This window comes from Bubalus kerabau, chromosome 6, assembly GCF_029407905.1.
Source record: "Bubalus kerabau isolate K-KA32 ecotype Philippines breed swamp buffalo chromosome 6, PCC_UOA_SB_1v2, whole genome shotgun sequence".
Lineage (NCBI taxonomy): Eukaryota > Metazoa > Chordata > Mammalia > Artiodactyla > Bovidae > Bubalus > Bubalus kerabau.
The window spans coordinates 15545595-15573299 of NC_073629.1; the positions used below are offsets into that span (position 1 = coordinate 15545595).

The following is a 27705-nucleotide window of genomic DNA, read 5'->3' on the forward strand; positions in this document are numbered from 1 at the left end:
ACCATTACAAGTTGGCCAAGCGAGAAAGTTTTTTTCTGGCATTAAAATTATGCCATGTGCTGGACTGGTTGAGCCCAGAAGTGAGAAAGGATCCAATGCAAGTGCTTTCTATGTGACAGCATTATTAGAGTCCTGTAAACCAGTCTTCATTTTCCCCTGTCACTGTTGGACTGACTTTTCCTTTGCCCTCAGTTTCAAGATGAGATGGGCTTCTCCAGCACGGAAGATGACGGCCCAGAACAGGAGGAATGTGTGGCTGAGCCTAGGCCTGACTTTAACACTTCTCAAGCCTTATGGTGGGCTAACCAAAGACCTTGAGACCTAGAGTAGAGGAAAAGTGTATGTCTGAGAAGGTTTTGAGAAGTTTTGGTTAACAGTTTCTCATCCCTGACTACCTGTTGTTACTGATATAAGGACGCTGAGCCCCATGGGGGTGTTGGGTGTTAAGTGAATAATTCTCCTTCTTATGGGGCCATGTAGCTCTAGACCAAGCTGTATCTGTTTGGGAAGGGAGAAAAAGCAGTATCTGGCATCCATAGCAGCTTCTCCAGGTGAGTGGTGCTGGAGAGGTGTGTAGGACTCTGCATGGCCAGCCATACAAACTACTCCAAAGTGTAATATCCAGTATGTCCCTTTTGTTCTTCTGCTTTTCATTAACAGAACAATAGTAAAAGTTAATGAACCTTCGTTAGTCTCCAGGGCATTAATTGAGCAAACCATGAAGCACCTGCGGTAATGCCCTGGCGTCTCAAAAGTGTGTACTGCCCTTTTCACATGAATTAGCACTTCTGTTGTCCCATCCAGAAAGTAGAAGCTTTAATTTTTCCCCCTATATTTGTGTTGAGTTTGCAGAGTTCATCCGTACTTTGTTGTTATCCTTTCTGAGTAGCAGCCTACTATCATTAGGTACTGGCTAGATGTCAGGGTATGGTTTGTGCCATGGGTGGAACAAAGCAAAACCCAAGGACTCATAGCCTTTAATTAGTCCTGTGCTTTACCTTAACAGCATTACCTAACTAGAGAGCTTTGGATCCACCTGAAAGCTAGACCTTCAGGTAACGTGCAATTTAGTGAAAAAGGCTAGGTATATACTAACCAATGCCTAAAAGTCGGGAGTAGCAGTCATCAATTCAGTCAGTTCAGTCGCTCAGTCATGTCCGACTCTTTGCGACCCCATGGACTGCAGCATGCCAGGCTTCCCTGTCCTTCACCAGCTCCCGGAGCTTGCTCAAACTCATGTCCATCAAGTCGGTGATGCCATCCAACCATCTCATCTTCTGTCATCCCCTTCTCCTCCTACCTTCAGTCTTTCCCAGCATCAAGGTCTTTTCCAATGAGTCAGTTTCTCGCATCAGGTGGCCAAAGTATTGGAGTTTCAGCTTCAGCATCAATCCTTCCAATGACTATTCAGTCATATTCCATTATAATAAATACTGTAATATAACCACAACAGAAATCTCAAGAGTTCCTTTCTCCCCCCCCTGTTGAGTTCTAATTGATAGACAAGGTTCTAAAACGTTGAAAGTGCACAGCGTGATGATTTGATACACATTATGTATTACAAAAGGATTTCACCCTTGAAGTTAATGAATACTTCTGTCACCTCACATATTTACCGTTTTTCTTTTTTTGAGAACATTTTCAAGGTTTCTTAGAGTTCTTTTTTTCTCAGTTTTATTTTTATTGATTTTTTTTTTAAACACCAAAAACATTTTGTATTGAGGTACAGCCAATTACCAATGTTGAGATAGTTTCAGGTAGGTAAACAGTGAAGGGACTCAGCCATACGTATGCATGTATCCATTCTACTCCAAAGTCCCCTCTCATCCAGGCTGGCACAGAACATTGAACAGAGTTCCATGTGCTGTACAATGGGTTTTTGTTGGTTATCCATCTTAAATATAGCAGTGTATACATGACCTTCCCAAATTCCTTCACTATCCCTTACCCCGCAGCAACCATGAGTTTCTTTTTAAAGTCTGTGAGTCTCTTTCTGTTTTGTAAGTAAGTTCATTTGTATCATTTCTTTTTACATTCCAAATATAAGGCATGTCATATGATATTTCTCCTTCTCTAACTTACTTCACTCAGTGTGATACCCCAGGTCCATTCATGTTACAGCAAATGGCTTTATTTCATTCTTTTTAATGGTTGAGTAATATTTCATTATGTGTGTGTATATACATATATATGTAGGTATATATATATGTATATACACACGTGTATGTATATACACACGTGTGTATATGTGTGTGTGTGTGTATATACCCCTCATCTTCCCCTGAAGGAGGGCATGACAACCCAGTCCAGTATTCTTGCCTGGAGAATCCTCAAGGACAAAGGAGCCTGGTGGGCTACAGCGCATGGGTCACAGAGCGTCGGGCGTGACTGAGCACAGGCCGGGCACACCCCACCTCTTGATGCGCTCCTCTGTCAGTGGACATTTGGGTTTCCGTGTCTTGGCCGTGGTAAACAGTGCTGCAGTGAACGCTGCGGTGCATGCGTCTTGCTGGGCTGTGTTCTTCTCTGGATATATGCCCAGGAGTGGGATTGAAGGGTCACGTGGTAGCTCTGTTTTTATTTTTTAAAGAACTTTCACACTGTTCCTTAGAGTTTGTATTTGATCCACTTACTTCACACCATATGTTATAGAAAAAAAATTTCTAATGTAGCAGAATAGAACCTGAGCACCTATTATCATGGGACGTGATCGGTAGACCTATTTCATTTCCACTACACACCTCTGTGTGTCAATTTTTAAAATTTGGGAATTACATAACTACTTAAAAAATTCTTATTCAGTGCAGTTACCTTCTGGTATTCAGTTGATCTGCTTAGGCTGCTGCTGCTTTTCTTTTAGCTGGAAATACAAACCTAGCTTATTATTTGACTATGAGTAAAATATCACATGGAAAGTAGGTTATCTGTGCTCCCCGTATCAGCTGTCCATCAAGATAATACTGCTTAGAATCAGGTACAGCTCTTTTTGCATTATCTACTTTTTTTCCTGCTTCTGGTCTGTTCCTCTGCTAGGTATGCAGATAATCAAAAGAGTTTTCAGTTCTCAGTAAAATTGTACAGAGGACGGTCCTGTGTCTATAGATCCTGGGCCTGCCCATACTTGCAATAAATACTGTTAAAGGAAACATAAGGTTTATCCCCAGGGGCTGTCGGAACAAAGTTACGATCATTTAACTATTGTACAGTCTAGAGAATTTATTGAATTAGGATAACCTGCTAGTCATAGCTGCTTGAGCAGTTTGTATGCTGATTTCATAGAGTAGCAACTTTTGCTTAATCACTTGAGTGTCTTCTTCTGCGTCTACCTCAGAACTAGCATTTGGATTCTTACTTCAGCCCCTGACAGTCTCTCTCTGTCTCTTAGGAAGTGGGGGTGGGAGGGTAGTGATAGAAAGCTTGGAGGAGGAATTTAGAGGGCTAAGATATTTTCATGGAGATGAGTAGGGTCATACTTGGACCAGTTTCTCACTATTCGTCTAAACTGCCATGTGCTTTAGGGCTTCCCAGGTGGCACTGGTGGTAAAGAACCCGCCAGCCAGTGCAGGAGACACAAGAAACGTGGGTTCAGTCCATGTTTCAGGAAGAGCCCTGGAGTTAGGAAATGGCAACCCACTCCTGTATGCTTGCCTGAGAAATCCCATGGATAGAGGAGACTTGTGTGCTACAGTCTATAGGGTTGCAAAGAAACAGGATGGCAGTGACTTAGCATGCATGTAGGCACCATATGCTTTAGTTTATGCCCTTTCTACTCCATGCTAGAAGGTCTTTGAGGTTTTAAGAAAGGAAGTCAGGGCAGCCTGAATGAATAGCAGCTGGAGAACAGGAAATGCTAGGCCTGGGGTGGGAGTAACAGCTAGCTTAGAGAACAGATGTTGTGCTTTGGGAAGATTCTGTATCACCATTAAGAATAAGTCCCAGATTAATGTAACTGTCAGTGGGATGCGAAAATTGTGGGCTCCCATTAGCTCCTTGGCTGCTTTGTTATCCAGACATTACCCTATGTTTAGATTTTAGTTTAATTTCACCTTCATTAGTATATTACTTGGAGAAGGAAATGGCAACCCACTCCAGTGTTCTTGCCTGGAGAATCCCAGGGACGGGGGATCCTGGTGGGCTGCCGTCTATGGGGTCACACAGAGTCGGACATGACTGAAGTGACTTAGCAGCAGCAGCAGCAGCAGTATATTACTTAGAGAACTGATTTTAGGAGAATGGGTAGGGGACGATTAAGAACCATCTTATTTGAATCTACTTTGGGAGAAGATTTGGGTAGGCTAGGAGTTTGCCTGTTGTCTATAGTGAGACTTGAGGGTTAGCAATAGATGGAAGTTGCTCAGATTGGCTTAGCCCATGGAAATGTTCAAATCCAGTCATCTCCCTGTGGGGGACAGGTTTGAGAAACCACTGGCCAACTTACTAAATGAGCAACATCGCACCGTGAAGGAGCTACTTTAACAGCTGAAGATGAAGAAATCTTCAGCCAAACAGCAGCAGGAAGTAGAGAGGGTTAAGCTCCAGAGGGAGAAGGTTCATCAAACTCTGATTCTAGACCCAGCGCAGAGGAAGAGGCTGCAGCAGCAGATGCAGCAGGCAAGACTTTTCTTGGTAATGTTAATATTGGATCATCTTCATCTTTTGAGATGAAGCCAAAAATCAGCAGCTTGTGAAAGTCAGAAATAGGTGTCTTGGTAACCATTGAAACCACAGGACCACAGCATCTTCACGTCGGTCAGGACCTTGAAAAGTCACCATGTTGTGTCTTTATGGCTCAGATAAGAATGCGTGTAAAAGGACTTCCCTAGTGGTCTAGTGGTTAAGATTCCAAGCTTCCAATTCAGGGGGCACAAATTCGATCCCTGGTTCGGAACTCAGATCCCGCATGCTGCACAACATAGCCTAAAAAATAAATGAAAAAGAATGCTGTAAGATTTCAAAGAATCTTTGTAATCCCTTCTGAATTGAACAGTCTTATGCCAGAGTAGTTTTTGTTCCTTCTAATCTCAGTTCCTCTGGTTTGAGGTTAAACTTCCTTTGATTCTGTCATTTTGCTGAAGTAGAGTATATCTGAGAAAAAACTTCATAGTGAGATAACTGTGTTGTTTTCATAGTCTCTCTATAAAGTGAAATGTGTTTGATAAAGTCACTGACATTGGTGTTCTGGGTTCCAGAGATGACAGCATTATAACATGTCACACTGTATTATTTTCTTTCCCTTCCCAGCATGTTCAGCTCTTGACGCAAATTCACCTTCTCGCCAGTTCTAACCCCAGTCTCAGTTTGGAGGCCAGTACCACCAGGATATTTCTTGTAAGGTTTCAGATACTCCTAAATCTAAAGAATTGTGTATTCAATTAGTTAGGAAGTCATTTCTCACAGATACCAAGTCATCATGAGCTACATTAATTCTTCTCTCCTGCATGTTTTGGTAAATATTTGTATGGCTTCCTATGCTTGCTGAGAAAACATAAGTTACTGCTTCCCAGGAAAGGACAGAGTGTGTATTCAATTTTCTAAAGACAACTCCTCTTATCTTTTTATTGGGTGCTCTTCCTCACCTGTAGATCCACCCATCTTAGGCTTTTGGTACTTCTCTTCTTTTTATTGAATTCATAATTTATGAAGCTTGATATCATTGTTTTATATATAAAATTAATTTTGCTTGTGGCATTTTGAAATATTTTGGAGGAAGGGCTTTTAATTTCAAAATTTTGGGAATTCCCTGGTGGTCCAGTAGTATAGGATACATCGCTTTCACTGTCAGGGCCCAGGTTCATTCCCTTATTGGGGAGCTAAATAAGATCCCATGAGCAGTAGGGAATGGGCAAAAAATTCACATTTTAACATCTGAACTTTGGGGCAGTAATAAGGATATCCTTTGCTTGTTGTATAAGTCTCTGGAGTCTGAGTTGACTCGTAATCAAATCTTCCTTGGATAGTCAGCGGAGTATGTTTCCCTCTTATTGTGTTCAGAGGATCATGAGGAATACTTTATTCTGAGTGTTATTCAGAGGAACAAATAAAAAATTATTTATTAATTTTTTAAGTAATGGCTCTCACTCTTTGAGAATTTTAATTCCATCTGGGGAGCTAAAACATACATCCAGAAGGCTGAGGAACACTCAGACTGAGAATAAAACAGGAATAAATTAGTATATCAGAGATCCTCAAATATCTGCAGATTTAGTAGAAGAGCTCTCTTAATGGAAAAACGTTAATTATGAAAGACCTTTTGACGATTTTAACCTGTTTTTATCCTATTGTAGGAAGGACAGTTTTTCTCTCAGAGGCTAAGAGCTACTGGTATTGTCTAGAACTCACAGCTCCTTTGTGTTCTGTTTTCCCAGAAAGAGCTGGGAACCTTTGCTCAAAGCTCCACTGCCCTTCATCATCAGTTCAGTCCCAAGTTTCAGACCTTGTTCCAACCCTGTAACCTGATGGGAGCCATGAAGCTCATTGAAGCCTTCAGCACACAAGTCAGCGTTGACTGGAGTCCTCGTAAAACTGTCACGAAGACTGGTAGGGAACAGATAACAGACGGGTCCGCTTTAAGTTTTATTTGCAGTACGAGGTGGGTGTCTTACCCCACAGACCATTTCCTAGGGGATAATTTCCTAGGGTTGGAAGAGACAGGTATTTGTAACTTCTTTCTTCTCTCTTTTATCCTCCCTTTGTGTTCATTACCTAAGTTCTAGAACTAGGTAATAATATTTGGGCTTAAGTAGAGGATGGAGTCAGTGAACAGGACAGGGATGTGGAAGGTAGAGATGTGGGACTCATTGCTAATAATTGGACTTAAATAGAGGTTTTTCCTGTGGTCATGTATGGATGTGAGAGTTGGACTGTGAAGAAGGCTGAGCGCCGAAGAATTGATGCTTTTTAACTGTGGTGTTGGAGAAGACTCTTGAGAGTCCCTTGGACTGCAAGGAGGTCCAAGGAGTCCATTCTGAAGGAGATCAGCCCTGGGATTTCTTTGGAAGGAATGATGCTAAAGCTGAAACTCCAGTACTTTGGCCACCTCATGCGAAGAGTTGAGTCATTGGAAAAGACTCTGATGCTGGGAGGGATTGGGGGCAGGAGGAGAAGGGGACGACAGAGGATGAGATGGCTGGATGGCATCACTGACTCGATGGACGTGAGTCTGAGTGAAGTCCGGGAGTTGGTGATGGACAGGGAGGCCTGGCGTACTGCGATTCATGGGGTCGCAAAGAGTCGGACACGACTGAGCGACTTATCTGATCTGATTAGGAATTAGGTCAAGACCACTGGTACGAGATAAAGATGGAAGTCAAGTGGTAAAGTCAGGTTATATTTAGGTTTTTACTGTCTTCTTCATTAACATCATTTTATTCCCCACAATGATTATACTGGTATCTCCATTTTGAGTGAAACATTGATTTGGGAGTTAGGAACAAAGTAAAAATGTTGTACATTTGCCATGTTCAATATTTTAAAAACATCTGCAGGTTTGGTTTCTACTTTCATTGGTTTAGTTTTTTTGTGTGTGAAAATATTTTCTGTTCTTGTAAATCAAATATTTCCTTCTGATTTCTTCCTTGTTTAACAAATTAATTGTGGTTTGCTCTGGATTTGAACTTTGGTCTTCATTTTAACTCCCACTCTTATAATTCAATGGAATGTAAGTACATTATGTCATAGACGCTGATCTCAAACTGCTTTATTAGTTATATGTTGGTAATGAAAACTTAACACCAGACTACAGTTATAACTTGGGCTTCCCAGGTGGCTCTGTGGTAAAAGAATCCACTGCCAATGCAAGAGATGCAGGAGACACGGGTTCGATCCCTGACTTGGGAAGATCCCCTATGGAAGGAAATGGGAACCCACTTCAAGTATTCTTGCCTGGAGAATCACATGGACAGAGAAGCCTGATGGACTACAGCTGATAGGGTTGCAAAGAGCTGGACACAACAGAGTATGCATGCGGTTATAACCTACATATATAGTGACCTGTGCTTTTCTTCTGCGGATATAGATTACACTTATGGAAGGATAAATATAACTATAGAGGTGCTTATCTCTGAAAAGGCAGAAGTGCCTGGAATTGAGAGGCTTAGACAACAAGACAGAAATGAATGAGACTAAATTGTCTCATTCTCTTTCTGATTTTTTTGTCCCAACCTCAGGAAGAATCTGGGAGAACTTAATGAAAGTTAAGTAAGAATAAGTGAAATTTGGAATACCAGATTCGTGGGGGAGATTAAAGAAGTGGGAGTCTTATCCTGGAAGAAAGAAAACATTGTTGAAGGTCACTTACCTTTCAAGGATTTAAAAGGGGAAGGAAGTAAAAATTTTTTGAGCATAGAGTATCTGCCAGGTGTTCCTTGGTACTTTATAAGTGTTTATGTTATGTGTTAAGTGTTCCACACAGGAAAGAAAAAGACAATCAACTTTTAATAACGTTGAATGGGACTCCTTTTAGGTACATGTTTGGCTGAGAATGATTGTGGAAACTTTTGGGAGAGGGGTATGTGGGTGGATACCCACATTATTTAGGGTCAGCTCTCTCTAAATGCCAAAATACATTCAGAAGCTTTTGTGAATCCCTCTTTTGTTCTGGAATTCCACTTACAATGAATTTTCTTCTTACAGCCTATAGATTGCCCTATTTGCTAAAGCAAGTGGCTTGGATCCTAGCCACGAGCAAGGTTTTCATGTATCCAGAGCTACTTCCAGTTTGTCTCTGAAGCCCACGAATGCCTAGGATAAGAATTTCTTCACCAAGGCAGAGGACAGGTAAGGACTTAGTGTAGCAGAGAAGAAAATCAGAAGACTTGTGTGATAAGGAATGGACACAAAAGACAAAGAAAAGCCGTATAAATGGACACAGTTCTAGAGTATGTACCTGTTCCAGCAGTGTTCTTTTTAGGGGATTACATATACATTTTGGAAACATTTTATGTTGTAATTTGTCTTTTGTTTATCATAAAAACTAATCTCATACTACTGTTGGAGGAAAATTTTCAATAAAAAACATGTGTATCCATTATCCTCACCAGCCCAAGACAACGATTTTTTTCTTTTTATATTTCGTACATAATTATTGCCAATTCGAGTTTAATTTTGTTTTGCTTTTTTTAGCTTAACATCTTCTTGAAATTGTTTTTCTATGTGCTATGGTGTAGCATTGTCTATTTTTTTTTTTTTTTTCTCTGTATATTGTCCTTTCAGGCTGTATTAATGGCCCGATCATAGTCCTTTTATTTGCCTCTTTTCCCTCCTGGTCTTGTTTGGCTGTTCACCAAGGATCTTTGTGCATAGAACTTTTGAAACTCTTTGAGTTTCTCTCTTTGGGTAAATGCTCAAGAGTGAGATTATTTAATAAAGGTTATAAACACTTTTCTGGCTCTTAATGTGTATTTCCCCACTGCCATCAGCAAATATGTATACAGGTAACTAATTGAGTACGTTATGTTGGGAGGTACTGTTGGTGAGGATTTAATATATCTAACATGGTGCCCAATATTCATTTTATATTTGTTTTATTAGAGCCATTCTCCTTCTCTCAAACTTTGTTTTTATGATTGCTATAAAACACATCATGTTGTGACATTTATTAGCAATTTATGCCTGGTTTTGCCTCTTCTCACTTGATGGGAACTCCTTATTGAGTCTTATTCTCATAGTCCTTCTTAGTACTCAGTAATTATCTGAAATTTTCTGTTGAGTTTCCATTAATGTGTACAAGACTTAGAGGTAGAAGAAGTAGGTTGCAGAATGTGGAGTTCGTCCGGGAGGCTTGTCAGCGGGATGGACTGTCAAGCGAGATTGAGTGTCACAGTTTGTTAGCTTTAGGCCTGAAGCACTTTGAAGGGACGGAGTTTCCCAAGCCTCTGATCAGCAAGTACCTTCTCACTTGCAAGACTGCCCACCAGCTGACAGTGAGAATCAAGAACCTCAGCATGAACAGAGCTCCTGACAACATCATTAAAGTAAGTGCTCCCTGCCCGCTCCACTGGGCGCCTTGGCTGAATGCAGCCATTCCTATCTTTTTCTCAGTCTCAATGAATAGCCTTTTATCTAACGCTGCTGCTGCTGCTGCTGCTAAGTTGCTTCAGTCATGTCCGACTCTATGCGACCCCATAGACGGCAGCCCACCAGGCTTCCCCATCCCTGGGATCCTAACTGCACACTAGCTCTCTTTTCCTTTCTAAGGTCATTGATCTGTTCTTTTTGTATGGAGTATCATCTTCTTCCCCTGTTATGGATATTTTCGCTAAATATAAAATTGGTCAAATGTAAAAATACTCCTCAAATTTGTTTTCTTTTAGTTATTTATTCTCTTCTTCCACTCTAACCTTCTTCAAAGGGTAGGCAACAATCCACTTATATCCTTCTTAATTCTTTTAATTTAGATGTTTATATCAAAGTTATAAAGTATACTTTAAAGCAGGGGTTCCCAGCCCCCAGACCACAGACTGGTACTGGTCCATAGCTTGTTGGTAACCGGGCTTCACAGCAAGAGGTGAATGGCAGGCTAGTAAGCTAAGTTTCCTCTGTATTTACAGTCATTCCCTATTGCTTGTATTAACGCCTGAGCTCTACCTCCTGTCAGATCAGCGGTAGCATTAGATTCTCATATGAGTATGAACCCTATTGTAACCGTGCATGTGAGGGATCTAGGTTGCCAGCATCTTATTAGAATCATCCTAAAACCATCCCTTGGGTCTCCCCGCCCCTGTCCTATGGAAAAATTGCCTTCCACAGTATCGGTCTCTGGTGCCAAAAAGGTCAGGGACCACTGCTCTAAAGAGTTAAATACCTCTGTGAGTCTTGTCATGAAAAACAATCATTTTTCTCCCTATTTCCTGCTAAGCAAGGTTTCTGCAGGGATGGTCCATTTACCTCTAATTTAGGATCTAGGTAGCATGCTTAGAATTGCTGTCACTTGACTTTTCAGATTTGGGCCTTCTCTGTTAAACTGAAACCATGGAAGATGAAGACAGTTCTCGCCACACTCTCTCACTGCTTCAACTCAGTTATATCACAGTGTAAGTTGGATTTTTTCCAGAGTTTACATTATAAGCAGTGTGTAAAAACTCCTCACAGCTGATCCAGGTAGTGTATCATGATTACTTTGCTTTTCCTGCTGAATATTTTGTTATAATTTATTTATTTTAATTGGAGGCTAATTAGTTTACAATATTGTATAGGTTTTGCCATACATCAACATGAATCTGCCACGGGTGTACACGTATTCCCAATCCTGAACCCCCCTCCCACCTCCCTCCCCATACCATCCCTCTGGGTCATCCCAGTGCACCAGCCCTAAGCATCCTGTATCCTGCATCGAACCTGGACTGGTGATTGGTTTCTTATATGATATTATACATGTTTCAATGACATTCTCTCAAATCATCCCACCCTCTCCCTCTCCCACAGAGTCCAAAAGACTGTTCTATACATCTGTGTCTTTTTTGCTGTCTCTCATACAGGGTTATCTGAATATTTTGTTTCTCCTGGAGTTAATGATAACAGTTTTGGAGGGTGAGTGGGACTTGGTTTTATTGTGTATTTATTACCAGTTTCACTGACGTCCGCTTAAGTTTTATAAATCTCTCTTCAGTGTGTTCAGGTATTTCAGGTGCTCCTCTGTCACCTGCATCGTCCTGAAGAAGCCCTTCCCAGAGCGCTCTGGTCCTGCTCCGCTCTACCCATGCTGCTCGCTTGGCTTGCTGCACTCATGTCTTTGGCTTTGTCTTCACAATTTTCCTGGGGTTTTTTCCACCTCTTACTTGTGTTGGATCCTCTTATTTATGTCTTTTTTTAAAAATTTTTATTTATTCGTTTTTTGGCTCTTCTGGGTCTTCGTTGCCCTCTGGGCTTTTCTCCAGGTACGGCGGGCAGGGGGCTGCCCTCCAGTTGCGGCGGCTTCTCTTGCTGCTGAGCACGGGCTCCAGTGCGGACTTTAACAGTGGCAGCTCAAGGGCTCAGTATTGGCGGTTCCCGTTCCCTAGAGCTCAAGCTCAAGAATTGTGCCTACAGGCTTAGTTGCTCCGTGGCATGTGGGATCTTCCCGGATCAGGGATTGAACCTGTGTCTGTGTCTACTGCATTGGTAAGTGGATTCTTAACACCAAGTCACCAGGAAAGCCCTCTTAAAAAAAAAAAAAAAAAGTTGTTTTTGACTGAACTGGGTCTTTGTTTTGTGCAGATTTTCTCTAGTTTCGGACAGTAGGCGCTTCCCTTGTGGCATATGGGCTTCTCATTGCGATGGCTTCTCTTGTTGTGGAGTACGGGCTCTAGGCTGCTCAGGCTTCAGTAGTCACAGTGTATTGGCTCTGGAACACGAGCTCGGTAGTTTTGGTGAATGGGCTTAGTTGCCCTGTGACATGTGGAATCTTCCAGAAGTAGGGATCATACCTGTGTCTCCTTCACTGTCAGGCAGATTCTTAACCTTTGGACCCCAGGGAAGTCCAGATCCTCTTATTTCTTTAAGCCCACATCTCTTTTCCCTAGTTTTAGTGGAGCACATCCTAGTAGCATTCTGAGGGAGAGTGCTTGAGAAACAAGTTTTTAGATTTAAACTGCTTGTATTCATCATGTATTATGACATGCTGCTACTGCTAAGTCACTTTAGTCGTGTCCAACTCTGTGCGACCCCATAGACAGCAGCCCACCAGGCTTCCCCATCCCTGGGATTCTCCAGGCAAGAACACTGGAGTGGGTTGCCATTTCCTTCTCCAATGCATGAAAGTGAAAAGTGAAAGTGAAGTTGCTCGGTTGTGTCTGACATGTTGCGACCCAATGGACTGCAGCCCCATGGACTGCAGCCTACCAGGCTCCTCTGTCCATGGGATTTTCCAGGCACGAGTACTGGAGTGGGGTGCCATTGCCTTCTCCATGACATGACCAATATTATAATTTCCTAGTTTTGCTATTGTACTGTATACCTGGTTTGTATATGTAACTATTGTTACTGTGTAACAAGTGTACATAAGACCTGTCTATGAATCTATATTTACTCAAAATTAAAAGTTTGGACTATGTCTGTATGTCTGTTCTCCCACATCAGTGGGTCTAACATTCTAGGTTGAAAATCACTTTTATCAGAACATTTTAAGGACTCCATTTTCTTCTAGTTTCTAGCGCTGGCTCTTTAGAAATTTGATGCCCTTTTGACTACTGAACCTTTTTGTGACATGTATTTTTTTCTCTCCCTCTGGCAGTATGTAAGATTTTTCCTGTTTCTTCAGTGTTTTGAAATTGCATGATAATATGCCTTGTGTGTCTAGATAATATACTATGTGTCTAGTTTTACTAAGTATGCCAGGTACTTGATAAACTTCAGAAAATCATAGGTTCTGGTTTTAAAACTCCTGTACTCCTATCTACTGTGATACCAGGACTTTTACTTCAGGCTGCTCTTTCGTGAACTCTGCCATTAAATGTCAGTGTTAGTAATTTTGCAGTATGGGGTCTCACCCAGATTCATTGTTTTTGGTGTTCTGTCTCTTCATAATTTTCAGATCTGTGTCTTTGGTCCAGATTTCTCTTCAGAGCTCCAGGTTAGTGAAGTCCACTGTTGGAAGGAATTCTTAGCTCAGCTGCCTCACTGACTCCTCAGACTGAACCACATGTCCCTCTGCACCCTCCGGCTGTCGCCACTGCCACCACCACCAGCCTACTCCCCTCCCCAACTTACACTTTATTGGGTCTGTTCTTTGTGTACAACGTTACTGACTAGACATTTGCTCAACCTGTAAACCTAGGAGTTCTCCTCGACTCCTTCTACTTGATCATTACCATCTGTCTGTCACTAAGTCCTTGGCATTCTTACTCTGTCTCCTGCTCTGTTGCCCATGGCCTTGGTTCGGCACCTGAACTAAGTTGCACCTACATGAATGTAGTATTTTTCTAATAAGTGTCTCTGATTCAGGCTCCACTGATTCCACCCTTCACATTGCTGCCACAGCTGCCTTTACTCCTTTAGCGCAGAGTGGAGACTGCTTGGCATGTGCAGAAGGCCTCTCCTGTCTGCCTCTGACTTGTCTCCTGCAGTTTCTTCACAATTCTTTGACTGTAACCATACTGATCTCTTTGTGTTCTTTAAACACATTTGTGATTTTGGAAATGAAGTATATTTTGTCCTCCCTTGCTTCATTTAGCAAACTCTGTTTCTTTAAGATTTATATGTAGTTAGACCTAGTCCAGAAAAATCTTAAATTTGTAAATTTGAGTTCTGTGTCATTTTTTGTGCACATCTGTAACCTTTCTTACCTAGAACGTTATTAGTGGTTTCTTTCTTTTTTAAAACATTTTGTGGCATCATGGGTCTTTGTTGTTGTGTGAAGGCTTGATCAGTAGTTGTGATGTGCAGGTTTAGCTGCCCTGAGGCATGTGAGATCTTAGTTCCCCAAGCAGGGATTGAACCCTAGTCCCTTGCATGGGAAGGTGGATCCTTCATCACTGGGCCACCTCATCATTGGTTTCTACTTGACTGTCTCTTCCGCTGTCTGTAAGCTCCTTGGGAGCAGGGGTTGCCTCCTTATCTGTATGCTTGGCTCGTAGCACAGTGCCTAGTGTTTATTGTCAGTGTAAGCTCATTCCCCTCTTCATTCACTCTTAAAACTGAGCTGTCTCAGTCTTTCCATTCTTTCCTTCCCTCCCAAAGTTCCTTGCACCATTATTTGCTTAAAAGGAAGCTTCCATGTGGTCAGGATAAGGATTAATAACGCACTCCCATTTGCAGGAGCAAATTTTAGATAAGATGACTCTGCTTCCTTTTCTCTGTGACCTAAAATTTTCCCTTCCTGGTGACTAGAATGGAGCTTATCAGAAAATACTAAGTAATAATAAAATATTTATTAATTGGAGATTAGCTTAATTTGAAATGCAGAGCAGTCAGTATATGCTGTTTGTGTGTGTGTGTGTGTGTCTGTGTGTGTGTCTCAGACCACTGCCACCACACTTCCCAAACTGATGAATGCAGTGTTTCTGGAAGGAATGTGACTCATGCTTTATTTCTTCACACTCTGTTTTATCAGAAGACCAAACAGCTGCCCATCTTAATGAAGTGCTGTGAAGAGATCCAGCGGCATCAGTGGAAGCTGCCTGTAGAGAGGGAGGAACACCGGCTTCTGTTCTGGTTAAAGGTACAGCGCTCCTCCTCAAAGTGTGTCAGGAGCAGAAGGTCATTACACCCCGGCAAGAACGTCAAGGAAGGACTGCTTGACACCTCTGCTGCTTTAGTTATAGAACTAGGACTTAAGACATCTTCCGTCACCATTCCTGTCCTGTTTCTCCACCCCACTTCAGCCTGGTGGTTCTCTAACCTTTAGAAAATAGTGGTTAACATGATAGTTTCTTAAAGGAAATTCAGAGGAGAGTTTCTAGAGTAAAAAAATCAGGATGTAGTCTTTTTAGAAATATCTGTTATCCTGCCAAAAAAATCCTTCTTAAAAAGATGTCTTGAGACTGTCCTGGAAAGGCACATAATATCTAGATAAACCCAATTATTTTTTAATTTTTCTATAATTCTGGCATGGGCTAGATCTGAGTGTTCTTGTTCCCATTAGGCCAGTCTGCCGTCCATCCAGGAGGAACTGCGGCGTATAGCAGATGGTGCCAGAGAGGTCGGAAATGTGACCGGAACCACTGAGATCAACTCAGACCCAGGCCTAGGAAAAGGCAGCTCGGAACTAGAGAGTGAAACTCAGTATCCACTGCTGCTGCCTAAGGGTGTAGTCCTGAAGCTGAAGCCAGTTGCCAACCGTTTTTCTAGGAAGGCTTGGAGACAGAAGCGGTCCTCAACCCTGAAGCCCTTCTTTTTTGGACCCAGCCCCTCTCTCCAGCCTAGCTCCAGCTCTGGGAAGACACCAGCTAGGTCAGCTCACTCAGAAGCCCCTCCAAGCAAAATGGTGGTCCGGATTCCTCCCCTGATCCAGCCAGCCACGGTCTTACAGGCAGTGCCAGGCGGCCCTCCTCTGGGGGCCCCTGGGGGGGATAGTTTTGAGTCTCCAGCAGCACTGCCAGCTACAGCTGCTGAGGCCAGGACCAGCTTCCCTCTGCCTGAGCCGCAGACCCTGCTGTCCTCCGCCCCTGTGCCCAAGCTAATGCTGCCCTCACTTGCTCCTTCTAAGTTTCGAAAGCCGTGTGTGAAACGGAGAGCCTCCAAGAGAAAGGGACCCAAGGCCTCTGTCTGTCTGAAGCCTGCCCCTCTCATCCACCCTGCGCCTGTTTTCTTCACTGTTCCTGCCACCACGGTAAAGGTTGTGAGCCTCGGCAGCGGCTGCAACGTGGTGCAGCCTGTCAGTGCAGCTGTGGCCCAGAGTCCTCAGACCATCCCCATCACCACCCTGCTGGTTAACCCTACTCCCTTCCCCTGTTCGTTGAACCAGCCCCTTGTGGCCTCCTCCATCCCTCCCTTAATTGTCTTTGGCACCTCTGTGAATCTTTCTGACCCATTTACCCCTGAAGATAAAGCTCCAGTGAATGTGGACATAGGTTGTCCTTTGGCTGAGGGGAAAAATGCCTTTCAAGGCCTCGAACCCAAATTAGAACCTCGGGAACTCTCTCCTCTCTGTGCTGCTGTCTTCCCCAAAGAGGAGCACAGCCCAGGGCCTCCAGCTACAGACAGAGTGTGCCAGGAACAGTTGTCGGAGAGCAGCACTTATGGCTGGACTATTGTGAAAACAGAGGAGGGGAGACAGGCCCCTGAACCACTGCCTCAGGGCTTCCGAGAATCTCTAAATACTTCCCCTGAGGATTTAGAGGAAATCCCTGGGGAGGACATCTATGGTAGATCCCTGGATCAGGATATCCATTATGAAATCAAAGACGAACACTGGGAAACTGAACACTGGCTTCCCAAGTGAAGAGTCAAGCGGGCCAGAGGTGAAGGAACAGGCCTACAACAGGAGGAAGAGTCATCCAGCTATTAGGTTGTTGCAAAACTAATTGCACTTTCGTATTGTTGAGCTTTGCTATTTGATGTTGGAATACATTCTTAAATAAATGTGCATATTTTATACATCATTTTAACCTGGATTTCTTGTTTTATGTTTTTTCCTAATGACATTACTTTCTGTGTATTTTATATTTATTTTAGACTAGGAAATGATGAAATGATTTTCATTCCAATCCCAAAGAAAGGCAATGCCAAAGAAGGCTCAAACTACCGCACAATTGCACTCATCTCACATGCTAGTCAAGTAATGCTCAAAATTCTCCAAGCCAGGCTTCAGCAATACGTGAACCATGAACTGCCTGATGTTCAAGCTGGTTTTCGAAAAGGCAGAGGAACCAGAGATCAAATTGCCAACATCTGCTGGATCATGGAAAAAGCAAGAGAGTTCCAGAAAAACATCTATTTCTGCTTTCTTGACTATGCCAAAGCCTTTGACTGTGTGGATCACAATAAACTGTGGAAAATTCTGAAAGAGATGGGAATACCAGACCACCTGACCTGCCTCTTGAGAAATCAGTATGCAGGTCAGGAAGCAACAGTTAGAACTGGACGTGGAACAACAGACTGGTTCCAAATAGGAAAAGGAGTACTTCAAGGCTGTATATTGTCACCCTGTTTATTTAACTTCTATGCAAAGTACATCATGAGAAACGCTGGACTGGAAGAAACACAAGCTGGAATCAAGATTGCCGGGAGAAATATCAATAACCTCAGATATGCAGATGATACCACCCTTATGGCAGAAAGTGAAGAGGAACTCAAAAGCCTCTTGATAAAAGTGAAAGTGGAGAGTGGAAAAGTTGCCTTAAAGTTCAACATTCAGAAAACGAAGATTATGGCATTGGGTCCCATCACTTCATGGGAAATAGATGGGGAAACAGTGTCAGACTTTATTTTTGGGTGCTCCAAAATCACTGCAGATGGGTACTGCAGCCATGAAATTAAAAGACGCTTACTCCTTGGAAGGAAAGTTATGACCAACCTAGATAGCATATTCAAAAGCAGAGGCATTACTTTGCCAACAAAGGTCCGTCTAGTCAAGGCTGTGGTTTTTCCTGTGGTCATGTATGGATGTGAGAGTTGGACTGTGAAGAAGGCTGAGTGCCAAAGAATTGATGCTTTTGAACTGTGGTGTTGGAGCAGACTCTTGAGAGTCCCTTGGACTGCAAGGAGATCCAACCAGTCCATTCTGAAGGAGATCAGCCCTGGGATTTCTTTGGAAGGAATGATGCTAAAGCTGAAACTCCAGTACTTTGGCCACCTCATGCGAAGAGTTGAGTCATTGGAAAAGACTCTGATGCTGGGAGGGATTGGGGGCAGGAGGAGAAGGGGACGACAGAGGATGAGATGGCTGGATGGCATCACTGACTCAATGAATGTGAATCTGAGTGAAGTCCGGGAGTTGGTGATGGACAGGGAGGCCTGGCGTGCTGCGATTCATGGGGTTGCAAAGAGTCGGACATGACTGAGCGACTGATCTGATCTGATCTGATCTGAGGAAATGATGTTAGTCAAAAAGCAAGTTCTTATTTGAGTTTGAAATGGGTGGTAAAGCAGTGGAGACAACTCACAACATCAACCATGCATTTGGCCCAGGAATTAATGAATGTACAGTGCAGTGGTGCTTCAAGAAGTTTTGCAAAGGAGATGAGAGCCTTGAAGATGGGAATCATAGTGGCCAGCCATCAGAAGTTGACAACAACCAGTGGAGAGCAATCATTGAAGCTAATCTTTGGTAACAGGAAAAGTTACCAAGGAATTCAACATCAGTCATTCTATAGTTATATGACATTTGAAGCAAATCGGAATAGTGAAAAGCTCAGTAAGTGGGTATCTCATGAACTGACCACAAATCAAAAATGTTGTCATTTTGAAGTGTCTCCTTCTCTTACTCTGTGCAACAACAATGAACCATTTCTCGTTTGGACTGTGATGTGTAATGGAAAGTGGATTTATATGACAACTGACGAGGACCAGCTCAGTGGTTGGACTGAGAAGAAGCTCCAGAACACTTCCCCAGAGCTAAAATTGCACCGAAAAAAGGCCGTGGTCACTGTATGGTGGTCTGTTGCCCATCTGATCCGCTACAGCTTTCTGAATCCTGACGAAACTGTTACATCTGAGAAGTATGCTCATTAAATCAACACGATGCACCAAAAACTGCAATCCCTGCAGTCAGCATAGTTCAACAGGGCCCAGTTCTTCTCCATGACAATGGCTGACCACACATCGAACAACCAACCCTTCAAAAGCTGAACGAATTGGGCTATCAAGTTTTGCCTCATACACCATATTCACCTAACCTCTCGCCAACCGACTGCCACTTTTTCAAGCATCTCAATAACTTTTTGCAGGGAAAATGCTTTCATAACCAGCAGGAGGCACAAAATTATTTCCAAGAGTTCTACTCCTGAAGCATGAATTGTTATGCCACAGGAATAAACAAACATATTTGTCATTGGCAAAAATGTGTTGATTGTAATGGTTCATACTTTGATTAATAAAGATGTGTTTTAGCCTAGTTATAATCATTTAAAATTCACAGTCTGAAACCACAATTACTTTTTCACCAACCTAAAATCCTTTCAGCTTCTCATGAGCCTCCTGATGTAGGAAATTCAAGAGATGTAAGCAAAGGGTCCCCAAGGGATACTTCATTCTCCACTGACCCTGAAATGGTAGCCCCCCAAGGAAGCCTGAAGACTTATCCAGAGTTGATGGTCAGTCAGTGGGACCCAGCTGGGCCAGAAACTGCAGGAGAGAAGGATGGGCCAGAGGAAGAAGAGGACTATGACAGCCTTACCCAGGATGAGGAAGACGAGATGTCATCAGCTTCTGAGGAATCTGTGCTCTGTCCCGGAACTCCAGGTGAGAGTTGGGCAATATTCTTCAATAGTTTGTGGATTCAGTAATAGGTTTAATTTATTGATAGTCTACCTGCTTGCTTTTTGCACTAGAGATAGTCCTAAAATTATTTTTGTCTTTTGTGAGAGGAGAGGGAAAGAGTTAAATGTTCCTTATTATATTTGACTTAAACTCATTTACATTAAAATGAATCACCTGAGCACAATGTAAATAACCACAAAAAAGAAAAGGGATCATAAGCATGGACCCTGGCAAAGGACAATTATCTTCAGGGAGATGTATCAAAACACATCTGCTCAGGAATTCCCTGATGGCCCAGTGATTAGGACTTGCCACTTTCACTGTTGGAGCCGGCTTCAGTCCCTGGTCAGGGAACTTACATCTCTTAAGCTGCACAGTGTGGCCAAAAAAATGAAGAGAGAGAGAAAAAAAACAACTCCAAAATCCCTGGAAAAACCCCATTGGCTTCCAACCTCCCTCACCAGTTAATTAACCTCAGTCCCTTCTGAAAAACTCTGTAAGCAGCCCATGGTGAGCCATTATATCCCTCATGCATACTGTTTGGGGGGTTTTTCAGGAAACAATGGAGAAACTGACTTGGTTCACATCTGAAAAGTACATGAGTCAGGAGGGTGAGTCTGAGGAAGAGAACTCCCAGAAGAGAACTCAGCCTGAGAAAGAAGAGCAGGAAGAAGCAGAAAGAATGGAAATCCTGCAGAAAGAGGATGAAATGATGGACAAAGCCATTGGAAATCCTGCCGAGAAGCCACCTGTTACCTGTACCTCCCTGAAGGCCTCTCCAGAGGTGGAGACCAGCAGGACCCTACCGGGTGAGTAGGACAGGCCTGAGTGGGGACAGGTCTCAGGTGGCCTCATTGACTTAGGGACATGTGCAGAGTGACAGGCTTATAAAACAGGTGCCAGTTTCCAGAAGAAATCCTCTGGATCCCGCCTGCCAGTCACCCTACTCCCAAATAGATGTTTAACCTGCTGCCATTGCAGAGAAGAGATGCTCAGAAATTAAAAATTTGTCTCTCATCAGCTGCTAGATTTGTACTCTGTTCATGCAGGGTTTTATACTGGTTCTTAATTCATCAGTCATGTATGAGGCCAAGAGCAATGTTTATTTCAGAAAGTACTGCTTGTTCCTCACCAGGACATAGTTCTTTGAGAGCCCAGCATCAGACCAAACTTGGACTTCTGTGTTCAATATGCAGTTGCTAAGCATCTCATTATTATCCCAGTTAATGCAGTCATGCTGTCGACTCTTCATAGAGCTGACTTGACAGGGACAGACATTACCTGTCATAGCATTTTTCCAGCAGCTTTTCTCCCAAGTTACTATGTAATTTTGAATAGGATTATGGATGGGGATGGGGTGCCTGTGGTGGGTTGGGGAGAGCAGAGGCTGCAGGTACAGAAAAACAGTTGAATGCTAAGGAGAGAGCATCAAAGCTGCTGGAAAGGGCTGGAGTAATCATCGAGCTCGCAGCAAGCAGGGCAATTGGGCCCGGGCCAACAAGGACACCTCCAGGCTGCTGTCGCTGTATGATGAGGACATCCTCAAGTGAGATCCACTCCAGGAACAGGAGGATTTGGCCTTTGCTCAGGCTTATCTGACCGGGGTAGGCAAATGCTGCTTCCTGTTCCTGCCAGCCCCTCTGAACAAGACTGCTTTTCCTTCAGGGGAGATGTTTTTTAAATGAAGTCTGCCTATTAGGCTGCGCAACAGCCTTCTATGCATCTGCCTTTGTTTACCTAGAAATATCAAAAGAGCTGTGTGAGTGAACCACAAGGACGCCAAGTTTAGTCATCAACAAATTTATTGTTACTGCCCAGGCATACCACCCCTCTGTTGCCCCAAAACTGAGGAAAGGTGCTAGCCACCATCATCAGTGCGAGGGTAGGCTAATAAAGACTTTAACTGAGCCCTTGGTTTGAGAAAATATAGACATTTGGTACATTGACCAAAAAGTGGACCTCAGTGATCTTCAGAGTCATGAACCAGCCTGTTTGTGGCAGCAGTCCCTCTCTCATTCTTTTGGTAACCACCTGGTTCCTTTTTACTCCTAGCAAAGTAGAGTCCTAGCAGTGATTGTCATGGTTTTTCTTGTCTCCTGATATTTTACTAACATTCCTAATCTACGTATTATTTACCTTCAGATGATACCATGCTGAAATACATGTAGCAAGCACTCCTTATCTATTTCAACATGGAGGTGAAACCAGGAAGGAGAGGTTTGGACTGTGAGCTAGAGAAAAGTTTACCTGATTTTGCAGTAGCACTATAGTCCCTGGAAAATGGAAAAATTTCCATTCCTCACTGTCAGAAAAAGAGCTCTGCCTTGCTCATGGCCCTGTGGCTTCCATTAATCATCAGATCTTAGGACCTGTCAGAGTAGTAGCCTCTGATGGATGATCTGGAGCTCTTTTACAGTAACTCCTCCTTCCTCGGTCCCTTTGTTTCTTGTCAGGGTCCAAAGAAAGGGGATTGGATGATTGAAAAGTCCTCTCATATAGGTCTGAGAAGCCCTGCAACACATCCTTGACAAGTATGAAGATTTCAGGTCATCCATGAGTTTGAGTCAAGCACTCAGAGGCAGACAGCTGTGGATCTCTACAAGAGCCTGCAAATTCTGCTCCAAGACTGGCCTCAGCTGCTGAAGGACTTTGCTGCTTTCCTGTTGCCTGAGCAAGCACTGGCCTGTGGATTAGTAAGAGAGGGGCAAAGACCACACACTAGGATCCCTGGGTCACAGTAAGACTGGGCTTGGGTCATGTTGATCAAGACTGTTCCAGACTCCTGGCTGCTTCCATAGATAGCATTCCCCTAGACCAGGGTCACAAGAGCCACCTCCTTTTCAATGGATGGTCTCCCCAACTCCTGTTCTCTCCATGTAGAGTGAAGGCTTTGACCTTTGTTGCCAGTGGAGACCTTAGGTACATCATAACTCTTTGCTCCTCACTGTTGCAAAATAGGCTTTCGTTCAGCAAATATTTATTGAGTACCTGCTGTTTCAGGCAGAGTTCTAGGTATTGGAATGTAGTAATTATAAAAGACTAAAATCCTTGCCTTCATGGAGCTTATATTCTCATGGGGAAAGTCAAGTAATAGTATATTGTATATTGAAAAAATACATATATACTATAAAAATGATAAAATGTATAAACAGTAAAAATATATCATGCTTTATAGTGATTATGTTGCAGTTTTATACAGTGGTCTGGGAAGGCCACTATGGTTAGGTAACATTTGAAATGTTTGAGAGTAAGTGTTTGAACTTGAAGCATATCCCAGTAGTTCTGATTTTCTTGTCATGGTGGGTAAACACAGGAATAAAGGATATGATATTAAACTGATAGTCTTAAAACAGTTAAATGGTGATTGGATGATTATACATAATTTTCTGTATTATTATGAGGATCAAATGAGTATATATGGGAGAATTCTCTGTAGACTGTGAAATGTGTCTGATTGCACAGTTCTGGAAACAGTAAGCAACTTGAGATATATATTTCTGGAATCTTTCATTTCCATCTTACTTTTCTTGTGTTCACAGACCCCAGAAACCCAAGGTGGATAGATACTAGGGTCTTAAGAAAGATCTCACAAGGAATTCTCTGGTGGTCCAGTAGTTAGGACTTGACACTTTCACTGCTGGGTCCCAGGTTTGCTCCCTAGTTGGGGAACTAAGATACCACAAGCTGTGTGGTGAGGCCAAAAAAAAAAAAAAAAAAAAGATTTCACCTTTGTAAACCAGAGCCTGTAACTGGGAAAGGTTAATTTTGGCTTCATGCTTGATCTATGACTTTAACCCTTGTTTTTGGTATTTTTGTTGTTATAAGCATATGTAATGGTCTGCCTCAGAGAACCCTGTCCCATCTGCCTGACTCTTAAATTAAAATGCCTTTGTTTAGCTCACAGAGAGATAATCTGACCCTGCCCACCTGTGAATGACTGTAAGAAAGAAGGAGCTAATACATCGCCCTGCCTGAGGCTTGCCATTCTAGGAGATACTTGCAAGCATTAAATAATCTTCTTACTTGGTTTCCTCATTTCACTCATCTCTGATTCATAGAAGATCACAGGTCTAATGGGTCTGGGAAGTCACATTATAGTGACTTTCTGATTGGCTAGGTTTTGTTTTTTTTTCTGGTTACTTTGGTCACCCACAGACATCTGGTTTCCTCTAAGGCTTCTTTTAAAATTTCTTGCTTCTTTCTCTTTGAACCCTCTGTGAACAGGTGAGTAGCTATGGAAGCAATTGAGGAACTCTGGCCTGGGTTACTCTTGTGTATTCCAAAGGTCTACCACCCAGTGTGCCCCCGTAACTGCCACCCAGGAGATGAGGGCTCTTCTTTCCTCTTCCTCCCTTGAGCTGAGGACCAGACCAATTAATATCATGTGGTTACGGGTCAGACACTTAAAAGCCATTAGGGAGTCTGCCACTTGAAGACTCCATGATAGCATAAGTGGGATGTGGATCAGACCAGACAATTAATGTCCCGCCCCCAGCAAGACAGCTTCCAAGCAACTCAGGAACATATTGGTTCGAGCAAAACACTGACCCCATTTTCCCCTGGCTGCCACTTTTCTGGCAAGATTGCAAGGCAGATTCCTCAGCATGTCTTCCCTGTTGCCTTTGTCTTTTTCCCTTTCAGTCTAGATAGATTTTCAGGAGCATGGGTGTAAACCTCAGGGCCTTCCTGAGAGGCCTTCTACCCGAGGCTAGAGGAGGAGGAGGAATGAAGCTTTCTAGCATGGGTGAATGGGCATGTCAGTCCTTTGGTTTCTTTGGGGTGGCAGTGGTTGGACAGCTTTGTTAATTGCATTGTAATCAAATTTAAGCTGTGCCATTTTAAAGGTTTCTTTGTGGATAGTTATGCTTTCACTCTAATGCTTTTGCAAAAATGTCTCCTCTTCAAGATTTGTAAATAGAACTTAAGATAAATACAAGTTTCTGATTTTCAGACCATAATGCTGCACTGAATACAGAAATTGATGAATTCTAATGGGAAATCTGATGACTTTACAAAGCTGTTAACAAAAAGATTAGTTACCTAAGACTGAGTAAACTGGTAAGTATGGTTGTAATTTTTATGGTTTCTATCTAAAAGGATTATTGGTTTAAATATATGTTCTCCAGGTATAAGAAAAACTTTCTCCTTAAACTAATTATGACTTACAGTAACTTGGTAAATCATACCTTTTATGAGAGAAATTGAAATACTTACCTTTTCTGTCTGGTTGATCCTGCCAGTAGCATATGCTTGTCTCAGAGATTAAGGCAGGTATGTGTAGGTACACACTGCCAGTACAGTGAAACGGCTAATAGCTCATTGAATCAGTTATGACTGCTTTGGTCTTTCAGTTATTGTAACCGGATTACAAAGTTATACTAATCATTGTTTAAATTTGTTGTTTTCAAATCATGCTTTGTGTCTTCTGGCTGCACTATGTCATTGTCGGTGTTACTAGCTGCATTATTTATATTCTAATTTATAAGAATGTTATCTCTTGCAGTAACCAATGTGTAAAGCAGGCCTCCAACAAAACTTCTATGGCTAAATGCTGTTTAGGGAATAATTATAATAGTGTGATTCTGGGCATGGGAAGAAGCAACAAGAGAAAATGTTTCCTGGATAATATTAATAGTTAGACAGGATCCAGAGAATTTTAATTATTGATGGGGCCTGGTCCAAAATTTAACACGCAGAGTAACATACCAAGTATTTTTGCCTGATCTAGGATGTGCCTCCCAGCACCATGGGACAAAATTTGATTATGAAGTGCCTCCCACATATTGATCCAGTTCCTGACCAAGAGGGGAGGATCTGAGAAATGGAGTATTTCCCACAATCAATGATTGCAACCCTTCAGCGTGAGCCAGTGAGCCCCAAGGAAGGGAAATCAGACTGCAGTCACTCCCTATGGTGAATTCTGAGGAAACTGAGACTGTAGGATTACAGGCCCCAGATAGCTGAAATGCATATATATATATGTAAATGATTTAATGAGCCCTGACTCTTGGCGTCTTCCAGTGGCTAGAAAAGCACTAAATTTGTTAACTTGAGATGCTGCCTGTTGGGTTTAAGTTTAGTATTTCTAAGTCTACAGGTATAAAGTGGACACATTTCCAAGAGGAACAAAGAGAGACAAATCTCAACATTTGGAGCCCTGGCACTGATGGCAGACACTCCCAGAGAGATCCATCTGACAAAAAGAATAGTTGTCACTGCCTTTTCCCACAAGATTGTGGGATGGACATTGACAGTGGGGAATTGTAACCAGGAAGGGTTAATTTTGACTCCATGATGGATCTATTTCTTTGACTGTAACCCTTGTTTTTGCTGGTTTTGTTATTATAAACATATGTAGTGCCCTGCCTCAGAGAGCCCTGCCCCTTCTGCCTGACCCTTAAACTAAAGTGAAAGTGAAGTCACTCAGTCATGCCTGACTCTTTGTGACACCATGGATAGTAGCCTGCACCAAGCTCCTCCATCCATGGGATTTTCAAGGCAAGAGTACTGGAGTGGGTTGCCATTTCCTTCTCCAGGGAGTCTTCCCAACCCAGGGATCGAACCCAGGTCTCTCACATTGTAGACAGACGCTTTACCCTCTGAGCCACCAAGGAAGTCTCTTTGTTTAGCTCACAAAGAGATAATCTAACTCTGCCTGAGGCTTGCCATTCTAGGAGATATTTACAAGAATTAAATGGTCTTTTTACTTTGTTTCCTTATTTCCCCCATCTCTGATTCCTAAAAGAACCTGGCATGCATGCCCCGCCCAGATGGCTATTTTGAGACATTAGTCTGCCATCTTGGTCAGCTAGCTTTCCAAATAAAGGCATATCCCTTACCTGAACGCCTCATCCCTTGGGTTTATTGGCCTCTCATGCGGCGCAGAGCAAGGTTAGATTCAGTAACAAGCCTTGTCATCCCCCATGTCCCTAGGACATTTTTCTTGGTTTTTATGCTTAGAATCCTCAAGTCCTAGTGAAGCTGTATAGATGACTCTCTTTTGCCCTCTTTCCACTCTGTTTCTTTGAAGAGCAGCAGGCTTTTGAGAAGAGTCACAAGTTTCTTCAGCAGCTGGAAATTTGCTTTGCAGAGAACCCCTCACACCACCAAAAGATCATCAAGGCCGGCCCTCCAGAACTGTGCAGACTGTTTTCCCCAGGAGATCACTGAGGTATTCTGTCTTGTCCTGCTTCCCTCCCAGGGGCCCTGTCTCACCTCTAGACTGGGCAATCACCATCCATGACCCCCTGTACCCTCCAGTTCCTTCCTCCTCCTGGGGGCCCGCTCCGTCCTCTAGGGTTCCCTTCCCTCTGGGCCCCCCTCAGCGCTCCAGGCCAACCCACCTGCCTTCTGGGGACACAGTTCTGCCCTCCAGGGTCCCCTCTGTCCTCCAAGGTCATCTCCAAGGGCACCCTCTGCTCACGAATGTCCTGCAAGATTGGAGAAGGCAATGGCACCCCACTCCAGTACTCTTGCCTGGAGAGTCCCATGGATGGAGGAGCCTGGAAGGCTGCAGTCCATGGAGTCGCTGAGGGTCGGACACTTCACTTTCATGCATTGGAGAAGGAAATGGCAACCCACTCCAGTGTTCTTGCCTGGAGAATCCCAGGGATGGGGCATCCTGGTGGACTGCTGTCTATGGGGTCGCACAGAGTCAGACACGACTGAAGTGACTCAGCAGCAGCAGCAGAAGAAATAAAGAATAACCAGTGACAACACAATCACTAAAAATTAAACATGCGCTAGAAGGAATCAATAGAACTACTGAGGCAGAAGAATGAATAAGTGAGCTGAAAGATAGAATGATAGAAATAACTGCCAAAGAGCAGAAAAAAGAATGAAAAGATTTGAAGATGGTCTCAGAGATCTCTG

The 27705-nt window shown here is 43.0% G+C and overlaps 1 protein-coding gene across 1 annotated transcript in view; it reads left to right on the forward strand.

The window, feature by feature from the left end:
- Window positions 1-23526, forward strand: part of LOC129654641 (GON-4-like protein) — a 45407-nt gene extending 21881 nt beyond the window's left edge. The window contains 14 exon segments of the mRNA XM_055584042.1: window positions 193-296; window positions 4413-4611; window positions 5242-5328; window positions 6366-6537; window positions 8632-8718; window positions 8721-8775; window positions 9821-9970; window positions 15016-15133; window positions 15557-16824; window positions 16826-16916; window positions 19518-19623; window positions 19626-19680; window positions 19682-19795; window positions 19797-23526. Of these exon segments, the coding sequence (XP_055440017.1) occupies window positions 193-296; window positions 4413-4611; window positions 5242-5328; window positions 6366-6537; window positions 8632-8718; window positions 8721-8775; window positions 9821-9970; window positions 15016-15133; window positions 15557-16824; window positions 16826-16916; window positions 19518-19623; window positions 19626-19680; window positions 19682-19795; window positions 19797-19977 (2787 nt within the window). The 3' untranslated portion in view covers window positions 19978-23526.
- The last annotated feature ends 4179 nt before the right edge of the window (window positions 23527-27705 follow it).